The sequence below is a fragment of the Anoplolepis gracilipes genome, chromosome 2 (genome assembly GCF_047496725.1).
Source record: "Anoplolepis gracilipes chromosome 2, ASM4749672v1, whole genome shotgun sequence".
Taxonomy (NCBI): domain Eukaryota; kingdom Metazoa; phylum Arthropoda; class Insecta; order Hymenoptera; family Formicidae; genus Anoplolepis; species Anoplolepis gracilipes.
In genome coordinates, this window is record NC_132971.1 from 10,989,476 (window position 1) to 11,011,999 (window position 22,524).

The 22,524-nt window shown below is 33.9% G+C and overlaps 1 protein-coding gene across 2 annotated transcripts; it reads left to right on the forward strand.

Annotated features, from left to right (window-relative positions):
* The first annotated feature begins 298 nt into the window (after nt 1-298).
* On the forward strand, nt 299-21,972 carry Wgn (Tumor necrosis factor receptor superfamily member wengen). Of its 2 annotated transcripts, XM_072887206.1 has the most exons (7): nt 299-555; nt 1,189-1,266; nt 2,428-2,572; nt 11,268-11,735; nt 12,212-12,395; nt 16,069-16,197; nt 20,380-21,972. In XM_072887206.1, exons 4-7 carry the CDS (start codon nt 11,271-11,273, stop codon nt 20,574-20,576), a joined length of 975 nt encoding a protein of 324 aa, XP_072743307.1. In that variant the 5' UTR covers nt 299-555; nt 1,189-1,266; nt 2,428-2,572; nt 11,268-11,270; the 3' UTR covers nt 20,577-21,972. The 2 variants fall into 2 exon arrangements, with proteins under 2 accessions (XP_072743307.1, XP_072743306.1); XM_072887205.1 differs by lacking the exons at nt 299-555; nt 1,189-1,266; nt 2,428-2,572 and adding an exon at nt 3,394-3,807.
* The last annotated feature ends 552 nt before the right edge of the window (nt 21,973-22,524 follow it).

The following is a 22,524-nucleotide window of genomic DNA, read 5'->3' on the forward strand; positions in this document are numbered from 1 at the left end:
ATGATATGCAACAATAATCTAAATTTATAAATAATTTCTCTTTTTAAGAATTTGAATTTGAACTAAAATTATTTAAATTGCATAAACATGGAAGTTTTTTTTGTGTAATTTAAATTAAGTAGAAATATTAAAGCGAGACAATCGTTATAAATTATATTATCGTACCATTTATTTCAAACAATAAAAATTTATTGTTACAGCACGATTGTTCATTTATATTTTATATTTTTTCTTTCAGTTTGCATCGATATGATATAACCTTTACGTATTATTTGGTATAATAATATAAACGAGGAAGTGTATAAAAGGAAAGAGAAAGAGAGGAAGGGAGAAAAGTGAAGGAAATACACATAATTTCTTTCTCTTTCTCTCTCATGTCGACGACAGACCAGCTCCAGATGCTGTCTACGAAACGTATGTCAAGATCCCGCATATTGGATACGTCACACATGACGATACTTTGGGATATCCCGTCGCGAGAAAAGACAGGAAGCAGAGAGATGTGTCCTGGTGTGAGGAAAAATGCCGAGACATATTCACAAGGGCGGATATTCAGTAAGTACTAATTTATATTTTTTCTCAAACTGTGTGCTTGAATTTATTATGAGAAAAAAATTAAATTAAAATCAAAGATATACATGTATAATATATGTATTTTGCTTGCTATTTTTATAAGTATATATACAATATATATATATATATTTTAATATTCCAAAATTAAATATTATTAATTAATGTATATATGTATGTGAATCCTAATTATATATAGCTTCATACATCACTAGTTATGAAAAATAAATTTTTTAAAAAGTTAAAATTTTAAAAATCAGTTAAAAATTTATTTTTGAAAGCTAGTATAATGTATAATAAAGTAATAATTAGGATTTTACATTAGAGAAGAGAGCGTATTAAATAAATTTAAATTAATTGAAATAGGAAAAATAATTTTATATTTACGACTAATAAAATATAAACATCTTATTATTGTTAGATAAAAGCCTAGCTGATGAGCAATAATTAAAATGATGGAAAATAATTGATTTAAAAATGACATTTTTATTATTTTATCATTGATCTTACATTCGATTGTGGGACGTTTCAACTAACATGTGTCCCCTTGCATTATTAATTCAAACTTTTAATTTTATATTTATGGAATTGTATGTAATCTTTTTTTTTTAATTACAGGTTTACTCAATTTTCACACCGAATTCTCCTGCGATCGACTCGTTGCCATCTCTGTTAGACAGAGTTAGACTTCCATGGGTGAGTAACATACGTATATCTACGCTTCGTCACCGTTAACTAGTCTTTCGCTCCTCCTCCCATTTCCTTCCGTTTCCCTAATTCCGTTTCCTGATTCGTAACGCTCGGCGGGCGGCGAGTCGTGAACGCGATCGTGAATGAAACGATATATTACGCCTACTCTCTCTTCGGAGTATATAGGGCTATAAGAATAAATTTACACCTATAAGGCTCCGATATCGCGCTATCATACCGGGGCCCGGCGTCAGTAACGAGCCCTTCCTCCCTTTTCTCCCCCGAAATGGTAGATCGCGGTACATCGCGTCGGCCAATTATTTATATAATTCGGTAGCGTGTGCGCAATTTGCGCCTTCAACAACTCGGCAGATTCGTCGGGCAGATTAGGCGTGCCACGTGCTTACCCACGTGCAGCGACGATAATTAGCCGAGGAATGCAATAAAGTCGTAATGAGATCGCGGGATACGCGGATACTTCGGATGATTAATATACCGCTTAATATAATTAAGTCGCATATATCGCGCTAATAATATATCTAACAGTGACGGCTTCCTGATTTCTTACCTCGACTGTGCAATTAATATTTTACTATATAAGAGAAACGAATCGCGAGAGATGTAATTCTAATGCACGAACGGAAAATGGTTTTTTATTCAGAGAAAGATTTATAAATGAATGAATGAATTGATTTACAAATCGTCGTAAATCTTCAACATGATTCTAAATGATTAAAAAAACATAATAAATGTTTGGATTAATTTTAAATTTTTAATTCTAAAAGAACTAATGCTTAAGTAAAATTACGTAGGATTTTTTAATTAAAAAAAGGTATTTTCTCTCTTTTTCATTTATTTTTTTCTTCTTGCTTTCATTAACGTAATTTCACGATGCTTTTTTTGTGTGAAATTATTATGTAAAGGTAAATATGCGTATAATTTTTAAATTGAAAATTATAATTGAAATAAAATCAACAGAGCTCTTGATATGCGTAATAATCACTTAACATATGTACACGTCATATATGAAAGAATATTTTTAGAAATTTATGCAAATATATATCAGAATCGATACAAATTTTTCCATGTAAAAAACATTCACACAAAATTTATTGAATTTGTATTAGTACCGTAAAACTACGTCTTTTTTCTCCGTTTATATTACAGATAATCGAAGAGCCGACCAGGCGTAGCATCGCGGTCCAGTCCGGTTCTAGGGTTAATACCACTGTGGAATGCAGAGAAACCGGACTACAGAAGACGCCGGGAGCAAGTCCAGGTTGTTATCTTTGCGAAGTTAATCACATTCCAGGTAAGAGAGAAGAGATTGTTTCTATAACATAAGAGTACAGAACTCGTTAAACTTCTTTTGAATTCGCCATCTTTTCTTTCTCCCTCCGTTTGTTGGTTGCTATCTTTTTATATTATATTGTGTTTAATTAAATATCCTTGAGAGTCCTGTAGCTTTAATTAGTTCTGTGATTTTTGTAGCTTTAATTACTCTTGATGCTTTGATAATGTATTTTTAAAATTGTTATATATAATACATACATTCAAATATCTTCAAATATTTATACATTTGTTTCCTTGGATTGGCCTTGGTTAAAATTTTTTATCCTATATCTATCTTTTAAAAATTGATTTATTGTAATATTTAAAATATTTGTTCAGAAACTTGATATTTTTTATGTTTAACAATATAATATTTTTAAAAAATTTGATACATTTATCTTTACTGATTTCGTTAAAATCTATAAAGAGATTATGTAATTATTATGTATTATGCAATTCTTATAAAATGCTCCTTTTCTCTCTCTCTCTCTCTCTCTCTCTTCCTCTCTCAGCTTGAGTACTCTCGGTCACATAATAAATCACAGGGGCGCTAATAAATTGCGGGCCTAGGCAATAAAACGTTCCTGTGCGTCTCGATATTCTTCTCTCTACCTTCTCTATCATTATCTTCTCTCTCTCTCTCTCTCTCTCACTCTTTTTATTTTTCTCTATTTCTCTCTCGCTTTGTCTCTCTTCGCGTATATGTGTATGAACGAACCGCTCTCTCGTTCCCGTCCGTCCATCCGTCCGTCCATCCGTCTGACTCGCTGCGACTAGGTCGTGGGCGGAAATCAGTAGAACTCGACGCTCGACGGACTGGACTAGTCGCGTCGCGATCGCGCGATGGTACGGATGTTTTTCGCGTGTCGTGTCGTGAAGAAACTCTCCGGATGTCTCGCATTCGGTGTCTCCTCTCTCGTCGTCGTCATTCGCCGTCGCGTAGAATGACAGCGTGACAGCGTCGCGACGTTGATGCTTCCTTTATTTTTTTTCTATTTTTCCCTTTTTTATTTTTTATCGATACTTTACCGATCATATTGTTCAGTGCCAAAAGAGAAAGAGAGCCATCATCCCTGATGCTCTGTGCGACATAGTGGTGATCCGCGGAAAATTGTCACTCTCGGGGCTGCAGCGACGCGCCCTTTCTCTCCTCCTCATTCTCGGCTACATCGCCTCGGATTACATCATGACAGACACGGTTACATCGAAGGCAGCGTGAGTACCGTGCCGTGCTAGCGTGCAGTTGATGATGTTGATGATGTTGATCTAATTTGAACGGTGCGACAAATCGTGGGCTCTCTCGGCGTTGGCGATAGCACTAACATAAGATCGCGCGTGAGAGAAGCTGCATCGTATATATATTCGATGTATCGTAAGGTGCTCTATCTTTTAATTCTATAAGAAATTTAAATCTTTACTGTAATATAAAAAAGATTAGATCGACAAACATACACATACAAAATTGTAAATCGAAGAATCTTCAATTTTCAGAATCGTAAAATTTTTCATATCCTCTCTTTCTCTTTTGAAAAATGACTCTATTATATGATATATTATTTTTTAATATTTTTTTCAAAATTATTATATAATTTAGTCAGATAATTCTTTTGGCTAATGTCCATTTCTTCTTTTTCTCTCTTTGTTCTTCCTGTAATTATTTTTTCTAAACTTATGTAAATAGATCACGATATAATATAATATACTGTTTAAACTTTAAATTGATGTCGGAAAAGAATTTAATAATTGCGCAGAATATTATTTTCTGACATGATATATTGTTCGAAAAACAGATACGTGATAAATCATGGCAATGTGTCGATTCATCTATCAAGTTTGCGAGACATCAACGCGTGGCCAGTAAAACAGGTGCGCTGAATGAAACATCGTGTGTTAAATCTCACGATTCAAATTTGCATTCGACATAAATAGAAATCGCCGTCTGTTGGTGACGCGTTTGTTGCAGAAAAATCACGAAACGGACGAACGATCGATCAATTTTCCGAAATCCACCCCGTCGAGACTAGCCACTCGCTCGCGTGCGAATATCATGCTATTATCATCGCATGCGTATCCGTTTCGCGTTTTTGATCGGCGCCGGTATGTAAAACACGTGGCCGGGATCCTCGCGCTAAAGTGGAGCTATTTTTTTCGATGTTTATTGAAGATCCCGCCTGGAAATAAACCCCGTATCCCTGGCGCCTTCTCATAGAAAAGCAAAGGATAGACGACTGCCGCCTTCCTTCTTCATCCCCCACCCCCTCCTATCATCGTACATTTGTATTCCGTCTATTCTAAGCTTCTATTGTTAAACATTAATAATCATTTTTTTTATATCTATAAAGTTACTTGAAACTAACAACATAATTCTGATAACATGTTCTTTAATCAAGTTCAAACTGATATAATGTTGAAAGATACTGATATAAATAATGAATGATGATAAAATCCAAAATGCATTTTCTATTTAATCTAGAGATATTTAATGATAGATGTGTAAAAAGTAAATATATTATATCATATAGTATATTATTACAGAGATATTATATCAAATTTTAATTATTATATATGAACTGTTAATTTGTGTAATTTTTTAAATATTAAATTAAAAATTTTCTTATTTTTTTTATAAATAAAATATAATAATATAATCCAACTCGATTATTATTAAATTTTTTCATGTATATACTTAACTACAGAAAACTTTAAATATATATGTAATAAATATTTGGTTTCGCTAAAATTGATTTAAAATTGCAATTAATAGTGCAAGTATTTCTGTTTTTTCTTTTTCATTCAATAACACGATTGAAACAAAAATCCACTTCTTCATAACTTATTGTACGTTCATTCTTAAGTCGGAAGGGTCGTGTAACGGCCTTTTGTCGCCATCAGTGCGGACGTGTGTCCGCGAAGTATTTAGGTTTCCCGCGTTGTGCGAGCCACGTTCTCGTGTTCTTGCGGTCACGTCAATAAATTCTTCGAAAGAGTCTTCGAATCGTGCCTCCTTTCGTCGCCACCGAAGAAGATCGTAGATAAACCCGTACGCGAACGTTCCGGGAGAGGATATTCGGCCCGCAACCGGTATACAAATAACGTGGGACTTGAAAGTGATACTCGATCGGTGGCATTTCAATGACGTCTCTTTTGTAATCGATTAACGATAATGGATAATTTATCTCTTCTTAGAAAAAAAAATTGGTTCTTTCACTACGCTATTTGTTGACCGAATTCTTTCTTCCGTTTTACGTCATCATTTGATTTTTCCGTGAGGATGTTTATTGATGATCTATTTTTCGCGCAAGTCATTGCAATCAATTTACCTCTAATCTCTAGAATTATTTATCACAGATACAGGAAAAAGGAATTTACTTTCGTCATCCACGGCATTTTTTATCGCAGTTTTCATTCATGCGTTTACGTATCTTTCTATACGACGATTTTTTGTCGAAAATACATTTTTATGTAACGCCAATAACGTTAAGTTACGATTAATATGATACGAATGAATTACGATAGAATTTGTATTAAAAACAGTTCAAAAAGAGAAAGATTTTCCGCAGAAATATTGTTACACAAATATTTACATCGAATATGCGTACATGCATTATTATTATTGCAGTAAAAGATATCACAGTTTGATTCTCTTTTTATTCGCAGTCACGCAAATTCCTCGGGATGAGGAATGATCAAGCGCTCCAAAAATTTGATTAGTAAGATCGTAGACTGATCAATTCTTTCGCTCGAATAGAAGCGTCGATTTTCCGCGAAAGCGTGGGAAAAATAGCGCTGAAAATATTTTTAATTGTACGTGATAGGAATTTGGATACTCTAAACACATGATATCATCTTGCGAAAAGAATCTCGATTAGCGTATCTATCGGCATTTATTCGCAAGATTTTCATCGGTCTTGGTTTCTTCAATAAGAGAGACGCGATTAATATATTTGATTCTTTTTGCGCGTATTTACAGTTGGCCGCTGTTGTTCGTCTCGTTCGCGACGTTGTCTCTTAAAAACTGTTTGCACGCATTCCGGGGAGGGAAAGAGCCATCTTATTAGCGTCATTAAGCGAACACGTGCGGCTGTATCAAGCGTCGGCATTCTTTCGCTTCGGCAGACGTTACTCATAAAACACTGTTCGCGGATTTCGCACTTCCTGCGAATAAATCTGTACTTACGTCCAAGTTTTCCGTTCGTTTCGCGATTATGAATTAATTAAGAATCGAGGGAAGTATCTCTGAAAAGGTGAAGGTTCCTCATCGAATTAATTGCAGTATATAATATTAATTGTAATATAATATATTAAAATAAATGTGACGTTATTTTTTGTTTTCTAATTAATCGACATAAATTCGATATTATATTAATGAGTCGATCTACAATCAATACATTATACTTGTTCATAATCAATGTAATTATTATTTTAATCTTTGTTGGCATTTTTTAATGAAACAAATGTTGCTTTTAATTTTTATAATTGTTACGGTGACGGAAAATTCTTGCAATGATGCAATTATTTTCGATTTTGGATAAATTGGAAAAAGACAATGGAAAAAAATTTATTTTTGTGGAATTAAATCAGAGCTCGTTTCCTGTACAGAACATCGTGTCTGAATCTATAAGACATAACGTTGAGAAGAACGTAAACCGGTTTAGGCCCTTATATTCCCCGGAGTCAGAGCAGTTTTTAGTTACTATTATTAGAGAGGCACACATGTGTGGCTGTGTGTTAAGAGAGCCATTTGTCGACAACGATGAGACAGTTGCGAGTGTATCGTTTAATAAACGATTAATTACGAATGGGTGCAACGCACTAAACTAATATCGCATGAGCTTCGTTATTTCTAATTCGGTGTTTATTCTTCTTACGATGACTGCTTTTGTACATACATCTATATCAAAAGTATAAAAATATACATTTTATATATATATATATATATATATATATATATATATATGTATAACATAATATTAAAAACATATATTTAAAAAATATATATTTTATATGATATCAAGTATAAAAAGTATAATTTACCTTCTAAACAATTTTAATATAAAATATAAAATATATTTCTATTTGAATTATAATATTAAATAATAATATAAATAATATATTGTTTCTCTAACAATTCTGTAGGGTAAACTGGGGTATATGATGGCTATACGGAAAAGATGGCCATATACTTTTAATTTTTTCAATAATCGCTACATGGTGCACTTTTTTAGTCATTAGCAAAGATAATCGATATTTTCAGTAGTTTATGTGCATACATTGTTCGAATAACGATATTGTGAATATTATATCATATTTTTACTTTTGACTACCTGCAAAGTTTTTCATTTGTCCACTGAAAACTGTTACAACGTCGAATAAATTACAGTTAAGTTATCGTAATCGACGTTTGACATGTTATAAAGATATGCAAATTGTTATATGACCTATAATTTTTATTTTCGTTTTCACTATTTTTTTTATAAATATTATGACCATCTTTCCGTCGCTATGGTCATCTTTTCCTTAAAAGTCGAGTAAGATGGCCAATGCTTATATCGTACTATTTTGATAATATAAAATTTCTATTAAATATTTTCCTTTCAATTTCGATAATATTACGTAATTGAAGCTTCAGTGAAGATAACATGCCAAACGTTATTAAAAAATAACGAAAATAAAAGTATGTTTTTTGCATTTTAAAATACTATGGCCATCTTACCCGAGTTTACCCTACATCGCACACATAATACGTATTGAATAAAATAATTGCACGATACACAACGGATTTGTTTCCATGAAAATTTTTTTCACATCTGTGTGATCATTCATAAGTACAGATGCAAGTTCCTCCGGATTTTCGAGTATTTTCCGGCGCACGCACGATGAGTAAGAGCGACAGAATCGCGTTGTGCCTGACAGCGACACAGCGACGCTCGTGTCCGTAATCGTTTTTGAGGCGTACAATTGGCATCCTAATCACGAAGAGATGAACTCGGCGAGGCGGCGGAAGATTGCATTTGCAACGAGCGAGCGAGCGGATCGAGGTGTTGCATTCTGATCGCGTGATTGCGCGCGTCCTCGAGAGAAATATGACACGCGTGCGCGCAGACAATTTGAAGTGGGCGAGGAGAAACTTTACACACACACACACACACACACACACACACACACACACACACACACAGAAATCTCTTATACATTATATATACAAACGACATATTACGTACTGCGTATGCTTGCTGTTTTTTTCTCTTTCTCTCTCTCTCTCTTCGTTCGAACAATGTCCGCCTTTCTACGCGAAAAAAAAATCTGCCGGATTACCATTAAATAACGAAAAAGTTCATGCACCCTCCTGCAATGAATGCACATGCACTTTTAATCTCGGAAATGTGTCAAAGACCAATGCATGCATATATTAGATTCACGCTTTAATAAAACTTCTGAATAAGTATATATTCTAAAAAAATTTTCTCTATTATTTCATCGTTATTGAAAAAATCGTATAAAGTTTAATAATTGTAATTATATAATAATAAATTCTGCGCCTAATTCTTATTTATAACCGTGTATTTCAAGTTAAATTTCTTAATGAAAATCAAATTGCGTCTCTCATGTAATGTAAGCAATTCATTAATGAAATGCTCGCAGCCTAAGTTATATTATTTAAATTTATATGCGGAATTTATATGCGTTAGACGTTCCGATAGTAAAGTATGTCTATATTCTTACGATGACCTCGTGACAACAATTCGCTAATAAATAATGTTACGGTATCGACCTTGCGAGAAATTCAAGTTGAATTTTAACGATTATTATTTCACATCTAAAACTTATTATTATTGAGTTTAATATCGGAGTAATATTATTAAGAGTAATTCCCTCGATAAAAGAGAGATTTTCCGAGTTGAGAAACAATCAAGAACAAATAAGTGATCGATATTTGCCGCTCGATTTCAAATATAAAAACAACCTTCCTTTAAACCTCTGTATACGCGTTCGAAGATGAAATTATAACGGTGAGCACACAAATCAATTCTACTCCGAATCTTTCTTTGAGGTACGTCTAATTATAAAATATATTAGCAATTTAATTGCCAAAGAACTTGGTTGTTTCCCTCACTCATTCCACATTAACTGCCCATTCTCTCTCGCACGCTTCCATTGATTTCTTAACAAATATACGATAAAAATAGAGGCATTTGTCGTAGTATACGCACGGTTAAAATTCATCGCACTGATTGTGAGATTTGACTCTGCCAATATTTGCCACACAATGTAGCAATCTCAGCGTCATAATTTAGGAAATTGATTTTATCGTGCTATTCGTGGATATATACAGTTTCCATAATATTCATGGGATTATATGAAATTCGCACGTAAATTGCAAATATAATAGTTTTTAATTAAAAATACGAGAGAAAATTAAACCACAAAAAAATTAATCACAATCACAGATATAAACTATATATACATATATATATATATATATATATATATATATATGCATTATTTACATAACTGCGAGATTATAATAAAATGAGAAAGAAATAGAAAAATTGACGCATGTAAAGACAGAATTGGAGTAGGTTTACTTTAATTGGAAAAAAATGCGTTATAGTTGGAGATCTACTGTTGGAAGAAATTTTTTTTGCTGTGATTATTTCTGTAAGTAGACTGCAAACGAGTTTTCCGCACACATCTTGCATTTACACATCACATAATATGTGCTCGCTCGCTGGTGCGCGGAAACGAAGGCGTACAGACGGCCGGCCGCGAGCTCTATGACGTAGATGGATCGCGATTCAACTGCGGATGTAATTACATTGCGTACGAGCCGGAAGTGGAAACGGTCTGAGCGCTTTTGCGGCTTAAAGAGCGACTTTATACGCTCGAATTACGCCGATCGACCGCGATCGACGTCCTCTGGTCGCTCTATGACGTTTATAATCGCGAGACACAAGTTGTCGGTTCGCGAGATCATAAAAAAAAGAGAGAGAAGAAAAAGATATGAGAATTTTCTTTTCTACAGAGATTTTCTCAATTTTTACCATCTTAAAGCAAAAGAAATGTCATAACATATACATATTGTTTACAGAGAGATTAAAATAAAGAGTAATAAATAAATTAAAATACGCAATATTGTTTAATTTCTAAATTAATTGAAGCTTAATTTATTTTAATTAAAAAATAAAATCTTTTATGTATTACATAAAATTTTGTTGCTCGTAGAATCGTTCTATTTAATTCAAGCTTCTAAAAATACATAATTTTTAAAGAGATCAACTCTTTCCAAATTGCATACGATGCTTTACCTATACAAATTTATTATATTATATATATATATATATATATATAATATAATATTTTGTTGTGAATTAACTCAATTTATTTTTAAATCATTTAATTTTATTTAATTATATATATATATACACCTAATCGTTACATATATATATATATATATGTAACGATTAGGTGTATATATATATATAATTAAATAAAATTAAATGATTTAAAAATAAATTGAGTTAATTCACAACGAAATAATCAAATTGATTTATAAATCGATTTTTACAAGTGTCTACAACGCGTGTCGAAAAGAGATATTTATTTTAATTAATAAATAAGGACAACCGATAAAAAATAAATCAGAACTATGTCTAATCATTCCGTGACGATTGCAGGTAATGCCGAGGGAATCTCGTCCCGGGTTGCTATTGACCCTGGTGTCGGTATTCGTCGGTCTGTGCGAGTTCTTCGCCGCCGGCGGCGCGACATCCGGCGCGCAGCAGCCGCAGCCGCAGCAGCAACAGCAACAGCAACATCCGGTCTGCAAGCCCGGCCTGGAGTTCTGGTCGGCCGAACGTGCCTCCTGCTGGCCATGCACCCGATGCGCTCCCGACTTCACCCTGAGCCCGTGTGCGGTGCATAAGGATGCGATCTGCGGCTCCCTCGAGCTTGACTACACGTCTGGGGCGCCCAGGTGGCCGTCGGAGGCCGGCGAGGAGGCCTTCATCGCCAAATTCTGGCGGCTCCTCGAAACGAAAGAACGGCTTTCCTCGGTGGAAGCCGGTAATCTCGACCAAGATCGAGATGACGACGAAGGCTCGGGCGACGAGAAGCCGGTCTACTCCGCCTCGCGAGAATCCAAAGTAATTTAAAATTGAATTTATATAGAATTTAAACAAAAAGTCTGACGAATTTGTTGAAATAAATAATTTCAAGTTAGTATAAATTTGCAGCTAGATTTTATACGATAAATTAATTCTGCAGGAATTGATACATTATAACGTACATGGGAAATTAATCTTCTATTCCGATAAATGTAAATTAATTAAATAGCCCAAACTGTTAATCGATCATTTAACAATTATTAGAGAAAGGAAAGCAATGTCTCTTTTGAATGAGTGTAATACAATCAGTGTGCATTTTGTGTCGGCGAAAGTTAGCTTTCGCCGTTTGCTATGCGGCATAGAATCGCGTCGCCAAAGACTCATTCGCATTCCGCAGTTATTGCGTTTCGAAACTAATCTTTTAGCAATATTGTATCTTTTAACGTGTGTTATACGCGCAAGGGAAGGAAAAAGGAAAAAGACGGCATTAAAATATAATGTATTTTATGACGCAGACAGCACACGATCCTCGGGAGAGGAGAAAATCGGCTACCGAGGCCGATCAATTACCCTGGGATTGGCAAACCGGCGCCTTGGTCCTCGCGGTCTGTGCCTGCATAGTATTCTTCCTAGTAGCAGGATGCTCGGCTCTCGTCTACGCGAGACAATGGCGGCGAATGAAGAGAAATTTTGAGCCAGGTAAGTTGAGAAAGTTTGATTGAGGAAAAAACACCCGCACAATAATCTACATCATTTCAAAACACTTGTGATACTCGAGAGTCACTTTTTGAAAAGTAGAATTTTCAAGAGTCACGCCGAAAGAATTTTGACAAGTATGAGTCTTCTAAATTTATTTACGCTTGCAGCGTTATTTACGAATCGATTTTGTAATAATTCTCGATCAATATCACGCTACGTAAGCGGAATAATCATCATCGATACGCCAATCACTATGCGTTTGCGGTATTCGGGAGGGAAGGGAAAGAGAAACAGGATTCGTATTTCGCGAGGCAAAGGATGCCGCGTTCGAGATGTCGGCGGCAAGAATATAGGTGCACGTGTACGCACAAGTAAACCGACGAGGATGAAAGACAGAGAGAGAGAGAGAGAGAGAGAGAGAGAGAGAGAGAGAGAGAGAGAGAGAGAGAGAGAGAGAGAGAGAGAGAGAGGGAGGGAGGGATGGAGGGAGACAAAATCCCTTAAAATGCACGACGGGATTTTCTTCATTAGAGGGCCGATCACGGCCACTCCTCACCTTGGCTCGACCTACCGCGCCCGGATATGACGTCTTCAACGTCTAATGCGCGACGCAACGTGCGTACTGTCGCGTATACCTCGTTCCGTGTTTGTTACGCTCCGAAATAAAGTAACAATTTTGTTCCCATACGAGCCGATTAACATAACAATGGGTCAACTCTACGAAGGTTGTCGTTTTAAGTTACATTAAAGTTTCGTATATTTTTTTTTTGCCATATGTTCCAACGAATTTAATAAAATTTTTAGTTTACAAACGGTTCTGTTCTTTAAAATTTGTTGTAATAAATAAATAAATAAATAATTTTTTTTGCAATAAGTAAATAAATAAATTTTGTTTAATAAATAAGTAAATAAATAAATAAAATTCTCGTCTTTTGGAAAATGAAAATGATTTAAGGATTGTGTTGCGTAATCCGAAATTTATATACTTTTTAAAAATATAATTTATAAAATTTACCCTCAACACAATAATATAATTTACCTAACGTCACATTTTTTGCGCGGTTGAAAAGCTTTTTTTTTCAATTAAATCGTTGAGTTTTTAATTAAATTTATAAAAGTTTTTAAATCAATATTGCCTGTATGTATGTATGTATGCATGTATATGCATGTGCATCTCTTTCACTTTATACATATAATAATCCGTCCACGTATCTCGCTGTAAGGCTCTCGTAAGGAATGAATCGAAATCGCGTAACACTCTTATAGGCACTCGACGGCATGCTGCTGCACGTGTGTACGCGACGTTACTATCTACATTTGCATAACGAATAGAGTACGCAGAACTCCTCCTCACAGGAACACTCCCCCTCAGTTTCGTTTCTTTCTCTTTCTCTCTCTTTCTCTCTCCCTCCGTCTATCTCCTTCTGTCAGTTGACGTATCGCGCCGCGTATCGCGTACGTTGTGGGAACCGATTCACAGCCACGTTTCGTTAATGAACGTCGTATGAATGAAACCCCTCGTTCGTCCGGCGCGTATCATCTTTTAAATCTACTTTCAGTGAAACGCGCGCCGCGACGACGGTAAAAAATATTTATTAATAAAACGAAACAAGTTACACATTATTTTAAATAAGTCTAGCGGAATGCACATACATGTTATCAAAAATTTGTTTTTAGAAATTTTATCTTTAAACTTTTCTCGGATTTATTATTTATTTTTATACTCTTTTTGAGTTTCAATATTAAATATTTCGATAAATAAGTGTCACGTTAAGATATATAATCTCGATAAAACGCGGGCAAAATTAAATAAAGGTTAAGATTTATTACTTTTTTATTACTTTCCATTCCGCATCTATGAACGTTAACAAGAAATTATACATTTTTATACGTAAAATACTGCATCTAATACAAATGACAAATTGACACCTTTATATGAATAAAAGTATCATTTCCAGTGGGACTCAAAATTCGCATTTTATAGAATTGCATTTTACATGAGGAAATCATATAATTTGAAATGAAGAAAAATGATCATAGGAAAAAGACACACAATAGTTATTATAGAGAATTTTATACAGGACGAGCCTTTCCGAGATATCGTTCCGCGTTTTGAGGAGACTCTCTCATATAAAAATAACACTTCAAGGCCATCTCGAGCGTGTTGCACGCGAAATCCGTTTAATTTTATTGCAATTGCAATCCATTAATATTTATCACATCGCGAATTATGTATATAGTTAATTAATACTAATTATACACAGCGTACATACGAGCGCGATTTATCCCTTTTTTAATATAAAGAGCAGATTGTAATTGCTACTATATTTTATATAATTTACCTGGACTGCACGTGTTGCAACTTGGTGGCAACGGAAAAGCGTATTATCAAAGTAGGTCGCTATCATTTTCAGAAAATTATTTCTTTCAGTTCTTCTAAATTAAAAATGAAAAAATTTTAGATGAATCATTTCAAATGAATCGTTTCAAAATTGAAATATAGATAGTTAAAAGAATTTATTCTTCAAATAAGTTTTTTTAACCATACTTTATGTATTTTGGGTAGACGTATATATGTGTGTGTGTATAATGAAAAAAATTTAATATATTATCTAACTTCGACAACTGCAAAAAGAGAAAATATTTATCCCGAAATTTTCAAAAAAGAAGGCAAAAGTTTTTTATTTGCAACAATAATTATTTTACATCTTTCCACACATATTATTCATATTTAATGTATTTACTTATAGATACTCGATTTACTCCCGTTAATGTATGATGTTAAAATAAAAAGAAAAATATTATTTTGTTTTTATATAAAATAAATATGATTAATAATATGAAACAGACGCTTGGTATGCGCGTATGTAATCGGTACCGTTTGATTGTGGCTGACGATCGGCCCACCCGGTGCTTCTGATTAGGACGTAGGTCAGAGGGACGGGAGGGAGAGAGAACGAGGACTTATGGGGATACCGCTCGAACCGGGAGTCATTAGGGGAACCGACTGTATATACTATGGGGCTCCGAAGAAAATTGAGCCACATTCCACGATGCATTCCACGTCGGTTGCATTTAATGCGATACACGTCGCGGATGCATCTTTATGACGCCATCATCTCAAAGACTTTTATGTGAGAGAGAAAGAGAGAAAGAGAGATACATAATTTAAGTATTATAACTATTACATTTTTAAAAAATAAGAAATTTAATATTTTCTTTTTTAGATTCAATGCTAAGTTTTAATTATAAATTCTCTTTTAATATGCAATTATATCGCAATTTATTCTGTTTTATTTCTGATTTTTTTTAGCGGATATAAGATCCTCAAAAATATATAATTTAAAATCTTGTTTAAATTGTAAAATCTAAAAAATTGTTCGTCAGCATTCAACATAATATAAATGCGCATTTTAGATGTTTTTAAAATTTGAAAAGCAGAGGAAATATACACTAAAAATAAAAATAAAATCCGAGAATATAATGTATAAATTTACATTTTTATAAAAAATTTCAGATTTAAGGTGTACAAAGCACGTTCAAAAACATTTGCAATATAATAATTTTTACAAAGCCTTTCGAACGACATGTCGATGATAAAAAGTCTGCAAAATTTTCTAACATTGAACATTTTCGAAAGAAAAATGATCTATTGGTGAAATTTTCATTGCAGCGGGTCTTGAGGAGATCTCAGCCAGATTGAACCTGATGGTGAAGGCGGAGCTGGCCGAGTTGGTTGCAGGGGCGCCGATGAACCCAGGTGATCCCGAAACTAGATGTCAGTATCTCGAGAAGCTTTTAGGTAAGCACGGCCAGAATTTAAAAATTTGCCGTTATAAATGGTCGCAACGACCACTTAATGTCATCACCTATGATGACGTTGGTCGCTGTTCTAACAATAAACGCGCTTGACGTACATCTAGATGGGAGATTGAATACTCGATAATATATGCTCAGCCACTTGTCAACACGATATGATGAGATATACAGATTTAAAAAAATTGGAAAAAGAATATATGTCTTAATTAAGTCTTTAAAAATTAACAAGTTATGTATATTAGTCATAATTTTTTTTTATTATTTTATTAATAGAATATTGCATTTTAATATTTTTACTCTTAAAAGTAACAAGTTTTAGTCATTTAAATATATAACAATTTACATAATTAACTTTTCTTAAATATTCTAAGTAATTTGTCCGCTCGAAATTGTTATTTTCTTTAAAAATTGACGTCATGAATTAAAAGAGACATTTAAACACAGGTAAATATATTGATTGCATTATCGCTTAATATTGACAACGCAACAGTGAAATCGAGGTTCGCGTGGTTACGTACTACGCGTCGTTTTTATCAATCAACACATCCGTCGCGCGCGACTATATAAAATGTAGTTGCGTGCACGTTCGCAATGATCATTTTGTGCGCCGAAACGAAGAAGAGAGGGGGAGGGGGAAGGAAGGCGCGGACGACAAACGGACGAATGCGAGGGAGGTCGCAAACACACACAATAAATTCGCTTAACTCGTACCGCACTTGAATGAGCTTCACACGCGCGCGCGCGTACGTTTCACACGGGGTGACCGTGAAGTACCGTTTGGCTGTCGGCTACCGGAAGTATTTTTTGGCACGCCGCTTAAGTATCGTTAGTCGACGCAAATCAACGTTATATATATATATATATATATATATATATATATATATATATATATATATATATATACATGTATATATTTTCATCACGATTTCGAATTAGAATTGAATTAAATCAGAATGAGAATAACATCGCGTGATATGTTACGTTAAACGAGGATTGTAATATTTCAGGTGGCATTGAAATGTGTCCGTCGATATATTTTTGTGCGTGTGCCGGATTACATACACACACACATACGCGCCAAGAAATGCGTGCGCGCGCGCAAGGGGCCCCATTGACACACATACACAGCACGTAGCTCATTATTGAACTTTCATTCAGTAGATTCTTCCTCGAGTGTTCCTTTGCTCGTTTTTATTTCCGCTATGATATTTGCATAATATGTAATATCGCACGTTCCGCATTTTTGCGTGCGCGAGATGCGGGATTAAAGACCTAGAAGAGCATATACTATATGCACGCACTCATGCGATATTTAATAAATAATTTACACTATCATCAACATATATCTTGTTTTAATCTTCACATTATCATCTTTGAAATTTCCTTTTGCTCATTCGTTTTTTTCAAGGTTTACACTCTTTATATTTCGTATTTTTTATTTTTTTTTTTTGCTACAAAATTACTCAACACATAATTAATAACATAATTATATATCGTGCTGCATAAATAAATTCTTTTTTCTCAAAAGTAATAAATTAATATTATCAATTAATTTTAATATTTAATTTTTCAATCTCAAATATATCAAAATTTTTATTTATATATATATATATATATATATATATATATATATATATATATATGTGCGATAGATTTTATATGTAATTGTAATTTATGTTAAAATCGTGCACAATGTCGAGTTGGAAACGTCGTAATGTCTCTCGTGTTCTCGCAATGGTTTTCGAATATTGTTAAGATTGACCTCTGTGTCTTTCACCGTGTTCCGCCGCATCTCGCGAATCGCCACGCACGTGCGTTACGTCAGAGCGCAGATTTTCGAGCGCGCCCGAACGCCGATGATATTTTAGGAAGTAGTAGCTGTTTGTAGAGTAGACGGATCTTAAAACAGACGAGACGAGACGAGATGAGACGAGACTCGCTCGCTCGCTCGCTGCACTTTCCTGCGGGAATTATTTATTCACGCGCGAAAACAAAATGACGCGATTGTTCGGACGTTTATCTGCTTTCATTCATCCGCGCCGCGCGCTCTAACTTTAGCGCGCACGCATGTGCATGCGTTGTGTTCATCGTCGGTGATGGATAAAGACATACGGTAAAGACATACGGTTCAATTCTTTTCAGAATAATAAATTACGATATTAAAATGTTCAAACGAAATAAGCTTATTTTAAATTAAAATTAGACAAAATGTTAGGGCTCGTTAAAGCTCGCGAGACAAGAGTTGCAAACCATATATTGATGTGCATAATTGTCAAAAAATTGTTAGATGTGAATTAAATTTATTTGATCAGTATACTTTTTGCCATTTTAATAATTGTCTAAGAGATTTTTTAGTTTTTTATCCATTATTCGTATTTATTTTTTCCATTATTTTAATGTCTTTTATTTTGCAATTGTCAATATCATTTACTTTCGTCCTTATATACATATGCTAACGTATGGATCGAGAAATTAAATCGTTTCACGATGTCTTTGAAATACTCTACCGCGAAATATTACTGCAATCTTGTTGTTGGAACTTCGCAATATTCTATCGCATTCGGAGAGACGGGAAGCTGAGAGGAGTAGGATTGTGAATCCATGAAAAGCTCGTCTCTGGGACTTTCGAATTCGCTCCGCGAAACCGCGGCTGCCGGTCGCAGTTGTTGCAGTTTCGAGTTTTGACGCGCGAGCGTGAGCCCGAAAATCAATCCGTCGCCAATTTTAGCCGCGCGGCGCGTCAATATACGCCGCGCTTCTCGGGCGGAAAGCGAGACGCGGGATCTTTTCCCCGTTGGAATATTTCATTGCGCTCCCACGCCTCGGAAGTTGTATTTATATGTGGACCGGCCGGCTATATATACCGGAAGCGTAACGCGATGTACACGGTGCTCCCGAAATACGCGCGTTCCCTGAAGACGCGACGCGTCTTCCATTCATACCAGACTTCCAATCTTTTCTTTAATTATCGCGTCATATCTCATTGCTTACCCAGGGCTCGTACTCCCTATTTTTTTTTTTTAATTATAGAGGAAAAGGGAAATTTTTTTTATGAAAAAAGACGAAATTGATTTAATTGATGAAAAAGTCACACACATATATATAAATCAAAAAACTTTAAAATAATAAAATTGATGTATTATTTTAGAAATAGTATTTTATATTGGGAATAAACAACAGAATTTTAGTTATACAACTTTAATAAAATCTATATTAGATTTGTTAACGTTTCACATATAACTGTTTATAAAACTGATAAAAATACGTTTCTTTACTTTAATGATATACAATGCAAAATAGATACCTAGAAATGCTACATTTTACATATCACAGAATTATACGTACACTGCTCGCTGTTTAAATTAGATTTATTTAATAAGAAAAGAAGACGAGATAAGAAAAATAAACGAAAAGCAAAAAATTAAAAATTATATATTTATAAAATAACTCATTAAGTAATTTAAAAGATGATAAATCATATTACTTAATACATATGATAAACATAAATTAATTTTTTTATAATTTGTTTTTTGTATCTTTGGCATACATTATATTGAATTAACATTAAGTAGAGGCACGTTTTAAAAGTAATTATTTTTTATTAATTATTCTTTAATTATTTTTAGATTTTAAGCCTATTTCTGAGATTTTCTAGACTCGATATTAATTCTTGAAAAACTATTTTGCTGGTTATAGATTTAGCTGAATCTTTCAATATTGTTTGCATCGCTTCAGATTCTTGAGACAAATGTGCTGATCATGTTAATTATAGATGAAATAGAGAAAAATCATAGATTTTAGAGGAAAAAAGGGGAGATAGGGGAAAGAGTATGAGCCCTGCTTACCTTAATAAATATATTAAATCAATATAATTATAAGTTATTTAGTTTTTCTATTTATTGTCTATATTTATTTTTTTTATCATTTTTAAAGTCTTCTACTTTACAATTGTCAACATCATCGTCTCTAATTAATTAAACGAAATCGCGGGAGGAGAGAAAAGTTTAGATTATTTTTGCGCGGTTAAATGAAATGTTTCCATTCTCCTAGGAGAATCTCATAGCGCAAATCGTTCGCGATACTGCGATTCGAAACGAGCCCCTCTTCTCCCTTCGCTCGCTTGACTGATGAAGCCGGTGTGAGGATTCGTTTGCTCTGCTTGCAGACCGGAAACGGGAGACTCCGGCGGTGGCGACGGCGGCGGCGGCAGCGACTGGCTGGCCGGAGGCGGCGGCCGGCAACTTGTACATTGAAGAGGGGAGCACGATGACGCCGACGAGGAGTAAGCGATCACAGATCGCGCGGATTCAGCGCAACATCGAAACCATTCTCAGTCACAAGACGAATCAGGGCACCGATTGACAATCGTCTATTCAGCCGAACTGAGACTCTTTAGACTCGCTTGTGTGTACACGTTGCGCCACGTTCTATTAGCGCGATTGTTAGAATTAAATTCGCATTAAATGAGTAAACCGTATAAGATGAAATTGACGATGGCAGTTCATTCTCGATGTAGGGGGGAGGGGGACAAAGGATTAATATTTTTATACACCTATCGCGCTTTTGCTTTAATATAAAAAAATTTTCCAAATGCTACCACATTGAGGCAAAAAAAATAGAAAATGTATTTAATATAATTTCTATAGACATTCAAATATGTTATTTGTAGTTTATTCTATAGAAAAGGAATTGTCAAAATTAGAAATAATTTCGTGAAACGAGATTTGTTGATTATCCTTGTATACTTTTTTTTTACACAGGGCATATTAGGGGACAAATCCGAAAGAACGAAAGTAAAAAGAGCAGGCTGAATTGTGCGCGTACCTATTTTATAAGATATCGTTATAAGTGCATCGTAGCGTAATTTATTGTTACAACCAGGCAACCGAATACTCATATTTTGAACCGGTTGCACCAACGTTTAGTTAACTCGTAGTAGTTAAATTTTTCATCTTTATATATGTATATTATAGTTGGTAATTAGACTGGGAAGTGAGGAAAAAATTGTTGATTGTATAAGTAAGCAATATCGATATAGTTAATTTTCGAATTATATTCTCTACTTTTAGATTTAAAAAATTTTCGTCAAGTTCTTCGTCGTAACAAAATAATCGAATATATCGAATTCGTTAAAGTATTGTTATTTAATTCGAGCGTCAATCTATTAATTATAATTTAATTTTTCAGAAATAAATTTTTTCCGCTCTCTCTCTAATTTTAGTTAATTTTAATTATTTATAAGATACATATATTGTTAATGGTGCTACGATCTGGACATGCTTACATCATCCGGAGAATGATCAATTAAGGAAGTCAGTAGAAATAATTAAGGAAGTCAGAAGAAATAATTAGTTATCTATCTATATATAGTATATTTCGTTGGTGCAACAAAACCGGAATTTTACTTTGTAAAAGAGCGCGATTTGACGAACAAAAGTGGAACTTGTTCGCTCAGCTGTTGCGTCGTTCAGTTAGGTCAAATATTCTCTCTATATATTTCTTTCTTTCTCTCTCTCTCGTTTTTTTTGGCAAATTAATAAAATTATCGTAAAGAGATGTCGCAGTTTCCTATTGTGTCCTGAAGCTCGAGCGTAATTCGAGCTACGAGTGACACGTATTCGGAGGATTTTATTTCTTTTTCTCACTCTCACTCTCTTTCTTTCTCTAATAACTTTAATGCGACAAACATTGTAATTAAAGTGCTTCTGTATCCATACACGCATGATAATAGCAATAAAATAAGACTTTAATATAAGTACATTCAACGGAGAGTCTATTTTTCCATGGAAATGATTGATTTTGAAGTCTCTCTTGAAGTCAATCATTCAAAACAACTTATGATATATATATGTATATAATGTAAAATATACAGAGTATTCTCGCAATTTGATGCTTGAGAATTTGAGATTTTGATTAATTAGATTAGAATCATCTTTTCTTTAACAAAAATATCAAGCAAAAATGTCATTATTCTTTATAAACTTTACAAATATTATATTATATCACAATATTATATCTACAATAAAGTTGGATATCCTATAATTGGGAGTTAAGATATTAAGATAAATGATCCTTCATTATTTCTTCACCTCTAAAAGCTTAATTCACAAAGTTTTTTTTATTTTAAATAGCTAGTAGATCGAATAATCTCGATATTTTTGTTAATAAATATATCAAATTCAAATTCACAAAAAAATTCAAATAACCTTGTTGGATTATTTTGATTTTTTTTTTTTTACGTGAAGGAAATTGGTGAGCAAGAAAGAGAATAAAACGTAACGACGTACGATAAAAAAATTTCTCCATTCTA